The sequence below is a fragment of the Cervus elaphus genome, chromosome 9 (genome assembly GCF_910594005.1).
Source record: "Cervus elaphus chromosome 9, mCerEla1.1, whole genome shotgun sequence".
Taxonomy (NCBI): domain Eukaryota; kingdom Metazoa; phylum Chordata; class Mammalia; order Artiodactyla; family Cervidae; genus Cervus; species Cervus elaphus.
In genome coordinates, this window is record NC_057823.1 from 12120696 (window position 1) to 12130869 (window position 10174).

General features: G+C 39.5%; 1 protein-coding gene across 1 annotated transcript; it reads right to left on the reverse strand.

Moving 5' to 3' along the window:
- Positions 1-713: 713 nt before the first annotated feature.
- On the reverse strand, positions 714-1718 carry LOC122699858 (olfactory receptor-like protein OLF4). The gene has a single exon (XM_043912280.1). It carries the CDS (start codon positions 1686-1688, stop codon positions 714-716), a length of 975 nt encoding a protein of 324 aa, XP_043768215.1. The 5' UTR covers positions 1689-1718.
- Between the last annotated feature and the right edge of the window lie 8456 nt (positions 1719-10174).

The following is a 10174-nucleotide window of genomic DNA, read 5'->3' on the forward strand; positions in this document are numbered from 1 at the left end:
GACACAGGTGGTACAGCAGAATAAGATTGTGAAGAATAGAAAAATATCATATAGTCAGCGTTAACAACCAGTATGGTAAAGTTTGGGTTATCATAAAAGCAATTAAGGTAGTGATAGGCAAAGAAATATCATTCACAAAAGTGAAAAATAGTGATCTCAGATTTTCCTCTGTTATAAACTTATAAATAGCTGTGATTGTCAAGAGTAATTTTTTTTTTTTACCATAGGAGTAGGGAAGATCCCCTGGAGTAGGAAATGGCAACCTGCTCCAGTGTTCAGGCTGGAAAATTCTATGGACAGAGGAGCCTGGTGGGCTACAGTCCATGGGATTCAGAGTTGGACATGACAGAGCAGCTGAGCACACAGTACAATTCATGACTATTCTTTTTTTTAGTCAAATGAAAGAAAAAAATACACAAAATGACATATTGTATTTGAGAAGAAATTATTCCTAGGGAATTCATGTAGTCCCTTGAGATAAATGGGAACTTTCATATGTTCCAAACCCAAGTTTGGTAACAAAATTGGGCGAGTAAGAAAATGGCAAGGGAATAAAACGTTTAGGTATCAGAGATATCATAAAACTTAAGAGCGAGTTACATAGATTGTATAGAGTCAAAGCCAAAGCAGAGATTTGAATGAAAACAGAAGAGGCATGTTCTAATTCCACAATCTGCTCAAAGCCTAGCAACACTGGGCTCAGGCTTTGAACTCTACTGTTGTGGGCACTTCTTAAGCCCTAGGACAATAGGCTCTTTGATAGTTTTCTTTCCAAAGAGTATTTTCAGACTCCTCTTTAACTCGTTATTTCTCAGACTATAGATGAAAGGGTTCAGCATGGGTGTGACCACGGTGTACATCACTGAGGCTGTTGCACTTGAGTGCGAGCTGTGGGAAGCAGCAGAGCTAAGGTACACTCCTATGCCAGTACAATAAAATAAGGAGACCATATAGAGGTGAGATGCACAGGTGGAAAATGCCTTATACTTCCCCTGAGCTGATGAGATTCTATGTATGGAGGAAACTATCTTAGAGTAAGTGTAAAGGATACCAGCAAAAGGAGCACCTCCCAGTAGCACAGCTACAGTATATATCACTACTTTATTGAGATACACGTCAGAACAGGCAAGCTGGATCATCTGATTGAGTTCACAGAAAAAGTGAGGGATATGCAAGTCAGTACAGAAGGACAGTCGCAACACCATTAAGCTTTCTAACAAGGAATGCAGCGCACTCATGATCCAGGATACCAGCACCAGCACTCCACAGAGATGGGGGTTCATGATGACCATGTAGTGCAGGGGACGGCAGATGGCCACGAATCGGTCATAGGCCATCACGGTCAGGAGGAAGATGTCCAATCCTATAAAGAGTGTGAAAAAATGCATCTGGATAATGCAGCCTTCATAAGTTATAACTTTGTTCTCTGTCTGTATATTCACCAGCATCTTTGGGATGGTGGTGGAGGTGAAGCAAATGTCTACAAAGGACAGGTTGGAGAGGAAGAAGTACATGGGGGTGTGGAGGTGGGGGTCTGAGCTGACAGCCAGGATGATGAGCAGGTTTCCAAATACAGTGATCAGGTACATGGAGAGAAAAAGCCCAAAGATGAGGGGCTGCAATTCTGTTTCTTCTGAAAATCCCATAAGAAGAAATTGTGAAACTCCTGTTATGTTCCTTGGTTCCATTTTGTGGAAGTGACTATCAGGAAAGGGGACAATAACATGACTGCATTCCTTGCAAATGGCCATTATCACATTGTTGAAATATAACTATTCTATATTTTGCCAACAATAAATTAATTTCAATATTTTGTTGATGGCTTTGATCCCCTTTAGAGAATTCCTTGTGTCATCTATAATTAGCAAACTTCTCTTACTCTCATTTCCAAGCCCCAACAAGAAAAAGAAAATAAAGCAATAAAAAATAAAAAACAATAATCTTTACTTATTGTTTAAAGAGAAATTCTTTTATGCATTTTAAAAACACAAATTGAATTTCAACAATATTCCAGGTACCACCTATGCAGGGAGTGTAGGGGTGCTGAAAAACAAAAACTCCTAAAATTCAATTATGGAGAAAAAGCATAAGCAAATAAAAATCACATAGCATGTCAGATAGTTACATGTGTTATGAAGAAAAAAAGAAAAAGAAAAAGAAAGACTTCCCTTGGTCCAGTGGTTAAGAATATGCCTGCCAATGCAGGGGACGTGGCTTTGATTTCTGGTCTGAGAAGATCACATTTGTCTTTGAGAAGCTAAGCCTGTGTGCCACAACTTCTGAACTCATGTGCTGCAATGACTGAAGCCCATGCACCTAGAGCTTCTGCCCTGCAATAAGAAAAGCCATCACAAGGAGAAGTCCGTGCCCCACAATGAAGAGTAGCCCCTGCTCGCTGCAACTGCAGAAAACCCACATGCACCAGCAAAGACCCAGAGCAGCCCAAATAAACAAATAAGATATTAAAAAAAGAAAAAGAAAAGGAGATATAAAGGAGAGAGTGAAAAGGGAGTACTAATTGTAATCCATGTTTATTTATTTTTTAATTTTTTCATTAAATAAGTTTTTAAAAATAATTTAACTCCAAATACAACTGTTGGATTTGCATTGAGTTATAAATGCAATTCATGTTTTAATTGAAATGTCTATGTTTAAAAACTGAATTGTTACAAAACAATGAACTGTTTTTCAGTTTTAAATGGTTAGTTGTCTTAGGTGCCTGCCCAATTGCTCAGTTGTGTCTGATTCTTTGTGACCGCATGGACTGTAGCTGGCCAGGCTCTCTGTCCATTGGATTTTCCAGGCCAGAATACTGGGAGTGGGTACCATTTCCTTCTCCAGGGGATCTTCCTGACTCAGGGATCAAATAGGCATCTCCCTCATCTCCTGCATTGGCAGGTGGATTCTTTACCACTGAGTCACTTGGGTAGCCTGGTTAGTTGTCTTATAGCTCAACAATTAACCGTGAAATATACTTATCTCTGTGAAACTCCAAACCAATAAGTATAAGACTGTTTTCAAAACCCACTGCCATCATTCTTGAAACTTCAATCAACATCTGAGATGAACAATGACATGATAAAAAAAAAATGACCTTCATAGGTCAGTTTTCATTCCAACCCCAAAGAAAGGCAATGCCAAAGAATGCTCAAATTACCGCACAATTGCACTCATCTCACACACTAGTAAAGTAATGCTCAAAATTCTCTAAGCCAAGATTCAACAGTACATGAACCGTGAATTCCAGATGTTCAAGCTGGATTTACAAAAGGCAGAAAAACCAGAGATCAAATTGCCAACATCCACTGGATCATCGAAAAAGCAAGAGAGTTCCAGAAAAACATCAACTTCTGCTTTATTGACTATGCCAAAGCCTTTGACTGTGTGGATCACAATAAACTGTGGAAAATTCTTCAGGAGACCACCTGACCTGCCTCTTGAAAAGTCTGTATGCAGGTCAGGAAGCAACAGTTAGAACTGGACATGGAACAGCAGACTGGTTCCAAATAGGAAAAGGAGTACGTCAAGGCTGTATATTGTCACCTTGCTAATTTAACTTATATGCAGAGTACATCATATGAAATGATGGGCTGGAAGAAGCACAAGCTGGAATCAAGATTGCCAGGAGAAATATCAATGACCTCAGATATGCAGATAACACCACCCTTATGGCAGAAAGTGAAGAAGAACTAAAGAGCCTCTTGAGGAAAGTGAAGGAGGAGAGTGAAAAAGTTGGCTTAAAGCTCAACATTCAGAAAACTAAGATCATGGCATCTGGTCCCATCAGGTCATGGCAAACAGATGGGGAAACAGTGGAAACAGTGGCAGAGTTTATTTTTTTGGGCTCCAAAATCACTGCATATGGTGACTACAGCCAAGAAATTAAAAGACAATTACTCCTTGGAAGGAAAGCTATGACCAACCTAGATAGCATATTATAAAGCAGAGACATAACTTTGCCAACAAAGGTCTGTCTAGTCAATGCTATGGTTTTTCCAGTGGTCACGTATGGATGTGAGAGTTGGACTATAAAGAAAGCTGAGCACTGAAGAATTGATGCTTTTGAACTGTGGTGTTGGAGAAGACTCCTGAGAGTCCCCTGGACTAAGGAGATCCAACCAGTCCATCCTAAAAGAAATCAGTCTTGAATATTCATTGGAAGGACTGATGTTGAAGCTGAAACTCCAATACTTTGGCCATCTGATGCAAAGAGCTGAATCCTTTGAAAAGACCCTGATGCTGGGAAAGATTGAAGGCAGGAGGAGAAAGGGATGACAGAGGATGAGATGGTTGGATGGCATCAGAGACTCAATGGACATAAGTTTGTGTAAACTCTGGGAGTTGGTGATGAACAGGAAGGCCTGGCATGCTGCAGTCCATGGGGTCGCAAAGAGCCGGACATGACTGAGCGACTGAACTGAACTGAACTGAGTGTTTAACATTTGACTGGCTAAGGAGAAAAAGCTTACCTGAGTGCTAACACAAGACCACTGAGAAGAACAAGATACCACAAAACAAACAAACAAGCAAAAAACCTAGTGGTAACAAGCAAAATAGCATGTTCATATTCATAGATATAGACAATATCATCCCAGGACAAGCCCTGAAAGCAAACAGCAGACATCTTTAGGCAATATTTCTTTACCCAGGAAAGCACATTTCAGTAGTTTTATCACAGAAAAAAAGTGATGGCAACTGTAGCAAGTAAAGTCAACAGTTCAGTCCTAATTCTACAGACCAAAGAAAAATTCATCAAAGCACCTTTCAATAGGTTAAGGAAGATTTTATGAAATACTTTTGATCAGATCCTGGCTTATTTTGTGTCAGTTAAACAAAATGAAAGGCATCAGTTACCATCCTATCACAACTTGAAAGTGAAAGTCGCTCAGTTGTGTCCAACTCTTTGGGACCCCATGAACTATACAGTCCATGGAATTCTCCTGGCCAGAATACTGGAGTGGGTAGCCTTTCCCTTCTCCAGGGGATCTTCCAAGCCAAGGGATTGAACCCAGGTCTCCCACATTGCAGGTGAATTCTTTACCAGCTGAGGTACAAGGGAAGCCCAAGAATACTGGAGTGGGTAGCCTAACCCTTCTTCAGTGGATCTTCCCAACCCAGCAATCTAACTGGGGTTTCCTGCATTGCAGGTGGATTTTTACCAACTGAGCTATTTTACCAACTGATAGGGAAGCCCTATCACAGTTTAAAAGAACCAAAAAAAGGTTGCAACACAGAACAAAATAACTTAGAAAATGCTGCCTTTGTATAAAAGTAAAAAAAGATGAAAGACAAAACAAAACCTTATGCATAATAGCTAAAGAAAAAGTACATCTTCAAATCACAACATTTTTAAGACTGTTAGAAAAACTTTCACTTATCTACTTGCTCATCTGATCAGCATGTAAAATAAATAGTGAAACAAGTCACGAACTTTTAGCCACTATTATTTTGTGGGCCAAGAAATTTAATCTTCCTGTTCTTAAACTTTGAGTTTAAGTTTGTTGTATTAACATCCCAACAAATATGTTCATTCAAGCTGAGCTATAATTTATATCAGATAAAATACCAACAGTTAGAGCACATGAGGGATTCCACATTTCTGGGTATCTTTGATGTTTTGTCACTAATATGCAGTGATGTGTGGAAATACTAATCAGGCAGCTAAATCAGTTATTAATATCTTTATGGTAAAAAAGCCCCACCTTATTATCTGACATGAACACTGCTAATTAAAACCCAAATTTTTAGATATTCTTTCCTGCCTTCTATCTTGCCATGTTGCTGTTTAGTCACTAAGTAGTATCTGATCCTTTTGCAACCCCAAGGACTGTAGCCTGCCAGGTTCCTCTGTCCATGAGGATTCTCCAGGCAAGAATACTGGGTTGGATTTCCATTTCCTTCTCCAGAGCATCTTCTCTGACCCAGGGCTTGAACCCATGTCTCCTACATTGGCAGGCAGATTCTTTATCACTGAACCACCTGGGAAGCCCATATCTTGCATACCTTTCATATTATTTAACTTATTTTTCTTGTCTGCATAGCAACCCACAATGTAAAACTGTAGAATCTTTATAGATGTTTTTAATATGTAATCTTACCTGGCATAAATCGATACTAAATATGGAATTCTAAAAAACAGTATCATTCTGAGGAATTTGAGGTTTCAAAAAGCAAACAGTGCACTAACAAATGCTTCTATTTCAGCTGCTAAAATCTTACTTATTGAAACATTGACTTTTCTGCATGGTTGAGTTTACATGATGAAATTTGTTTCAATAAAATTGGTTAGAAAATAAAAGGAATCCAGATTGAGAAGAAATAAAGCTATTGCTGATTGCATATTACTGGTTGCATATACTGCACATAGAAAACCTTAAAGATGCCACCAGAAAACTACTAGGGCTAACAACAAAAGATCAGAAAGAGAAATTATGGAAACAATCTCATTTACCACTGCAACAAAAGGAATAAAATATCAAGGAAGAAACATACCCAAGGAGGCAAAATATCTATACTCAGAAAACTCTAAGACAGTGATGAAAGAAATCAAAGGTGATGGAAACAGATGGAGAGAATAACCTTGTTCTAGGATTGGAAGAGTATTACTCAATATTGTGAAAATGACCAGACTACATAAAGCAATCTACAGATGCAGAGTAATCCTTATCAAGTTACCGATGGCATTTTTCACAGAATTAGAACAAAAAATTTTACAAAGTGTCTGGAAACGCAAAAGACTCCAAATAGCCAGAGCAATCTTGAGAAAGAAAAATGGAGCTGGAGGAGTCAGGCTCCTTCACTTCAGACTCTATTGCAAAGCTCTGCTACAGTAATCAAGACAATATGGTATTGGCAGAAAGACAGACGTATAGGTCAATGGAACAGGATAGCAAGCTTAGAAAGAAACCTAAGTACCTATGGTCATCTAATCTCTGACAAAGTAGGCAAGAATATACAATGGGGAAAAGACAGTCCCTTCAATAAGTAGTGTTGGGAAAACTGGACAGCGACACATAGGAGAATGAAATGAGAACACTCCCTAACACCATACGCAAAAAGAAGCTCAAAATGGATTAAAGACGTAAATGTGAGGCTGGACAGTATAAAGCTCTTAGTGGAGAACAGGCAGAACACTATTTGACAGAAATCACCCAGGATCTTTTTTGACCCATAGAGTAATGAAAATAAAAACAAAAATAAAGAAATGGGACTTAATTAAACTTAAAAACTTTTGCACAGCAAAGGAAACCATAAGCAAGATGAAAAGACAGCTCTCACAACGGAAGTATTTGCTAATGCAGCATATGTCCTACTTTTACTGGAAGCACTTTAACCTCTCTTTGGTCTTCTAATTGTGCTTGATTTCCTATCATTTAATTGGCATCACTGAACACTGCCTTACTGCTTTCAGTGTTTCCTTCACTTTTAGCATTACTCAAGTACATTGATATTTAATTAAGCAAGCAAACAAACAGTTTTCTGGGTTCTGGGCTAGGCTGAATTGATTCTCAGGTGACCTCATGCAGACATGCTTTATTTCTTTCTCTCTGACCCTTCCCAGCAGTGTCTTTTGGGCTCTTGGACTCACCTGCATGGGAACTCTGAGGGGAAGTTAACTGCCTGGAAGTCTGAAATCTCTTAGTAGATGGCTGATGATAGAGACTGAAGCTCTGTCCTGAGACAAGAGAGCAAAAAGAGATCAAATATTGTCCTTTAGCCAGATTTAGGACTCTAGAATAAAACCTGTATCTCATCCATGCCCAGGTGTTAGAAGCTCAGTGATACAGCAGACAAAATAGTTATCGCTCTCCATGTTTTCTCCTAGGGTACATTTCCCTTATATTACAATTACCTATGCGTATGTGATTTCCCTGTGGGACTTGGTCTGGACAAGATAGGACTTTTCCTGCTGAGTCTTTGTTCTCAGGGTGTTAGGTTGTAAGCCAGGGAAATTCAGGTTTTTTTTTTTAAGATTTATTTTATTTTTGGTTGGTGCTGGGTCTTCGTTGCTGCACACTGGCTTTCTCTAGTTGTGGTGTGTGGGCTTTTCACTGCAGTGGCTTCTCTTGCTGCAGAGCGCAGGCTCCAGGCACACGGGCTTCAGCAGTTGTGGCTCCCCGGCTCTAGGGTGCAGGATCAGTAGTTGTGGTACATGGGCTTAGTTGCTCCAAGGCATGTGGGATCTTTCTGGACCAGGAATGGAATCTGTGTCCTCTGCATTAGCAGGTAGATTCTTTATCACTAGACCTCCAGGGAAGCCCCAAGAATTCAGCTTTTATTAACCCCTCTCCATTAATTCTCTTGCCAGGGATCTAAACTCCCAGTGCCTTATCCCAACCATGAGGTTAGCTTTTTGCAATGTGTGAGACTGAGGCAATAGGTTCTTTGGGTCTCAAAACGTTGACCTGTGGAGGGAACACTGTCTATGATACCCTTAGAAATTATTATTCCCCTCTTTGTGAGAGGGCAACTTTGTTCCTTTAATGTAATTCACTGGGCAATGCGGTCCTTGGTTTCCTGATGATTTTGCTAAAACTTTTAAGAATTTCAAATTATATCTGAAGTTGGATCTATCAATTAGCACCTAATTAAATATGCTTGTAAGTTATGAGATATATTTGGATTTTGTCATGCACCATAACCTACCTACCTTAGCACATTATAGGGATGATCTGGTTTAATGTTTAGAGAACATTCTGTGAGATAGCGCTAAGATAACTCTATCCTCTGTTTCAGGAGTGAGGTTTAGAGGTGTTTAATGTTCTGATGACAATTACAAGCCAGTTTTGAGATGGAGTCTTGATTGAATCCTATTAGGTTGCTTCCTGTTCTCAAACTCTGGGTTGTGGTTCTCAACCAAAGGTGGTTTTGCTCCTGGGGCTCTTTGGCAATGTCAGAAAGGATGCTGCTAAACAGCTATAACACACAGGACAGTACTCACCCACAGATAATTATCCTACCCCAAATGTTAACAGCAAGAACAGGAGAAAACACATTTACATCAACACTTCTTCCACTTCACTGTGCATACAATATCATTAGGGATTTTAATTCAAGTGCAAATTCTGAGTAAGTATGTCTCCCAGTGGGCCCAAGGACTCTGCATTTCTAGCACTCCTAGAGGTGTGACGCTGCAGGTCCTGATCTGTGGGTCACTTTCTTTCTTTTTTTTTTAATTGCTTCTGTTTTATGTTTTGGTTTTTTGGCCTCAAGGCATGTGGTATCTTAGCTCCCTGACCAGGGAAAGAACCTGCACCACCTGTGTTGGAAGGTGACATCTTAATCACTGGACAGCCAGGGAAGTCCTGTGGGCCACTTTTTAACAAGTCTATGGTCCTGTGTTAGAGTTAGTTATTGTTAAGTTTAGATCTATACCAAAATTCACTTTTTGTGCAATTTTTGTAAGAAAAATATTTTACTCACCACAGAAGCCCTAATAAATTCTGTATTCAATTCTGTAAGGGCTCTTGAATGACATCAAATAATATATATCAGAAAAAGAATTTGAATAGACAAGATAAGGGTCTCAAAAAAGATGTCCACATCCTAAACCTAAGAACTTTTGGATATGTTTGCTGATGTAAAGGGGGATAAAGCTAGCAGATAAAATAAATTTGCTAAACATTGTCCTTAAGATGAGAAGATAACCTTGGATTATCCAGGTTGGTGTAAATAATGGCAGTGGTCCCCTAAATGTGGTGGAGAGAGAAGTATTGGAGTCAGCAGAGAGATGCTACTGCCTTTGAAGATGAGGAATGACCATGAGACAAGCAATGCAGGTAACCTACAGGAAGTGATCTAAGAAGGCAATGCATTCCTTCCCTTGAGTGTCCTGATGGATCACTTTTACAGACATCTTATATTTAGCCTGAAGAGATGAGTTTTGACTTCTGATCTCTACATTAATTTTTTTAAGCCACTAATATGCATGCTCAGTGCTCAGTCATGTCCCACACCTTGTGACTGCTGGGCTTCTCTGTCCATGAGATTTTCCGGGCAAGAATACTGGGGTGGGTTGCCATTTCCTACTCCATGTAAGAAATGTTTACTCCAAATGTAAACAAGTTGGGGATCTCCCCAACTTAGAGATCAAATCCTCGTCTCCTACGTTGGCAGGAAGTCTTTTTATCCCTGTGCCACCTGAGAAGCCACAAGTCACTAGTATAGTAATTTG

Bases quoted from the DNA above. Each gene is read 5' to 3' on its own strand.
- LOC122699858 (XM_043912280.1), bottom strand. From the start codon at position 1,688: ATGGAACCAAGGAACATAACAGGAGTTTCACAATTTCTTCTTATGGGA.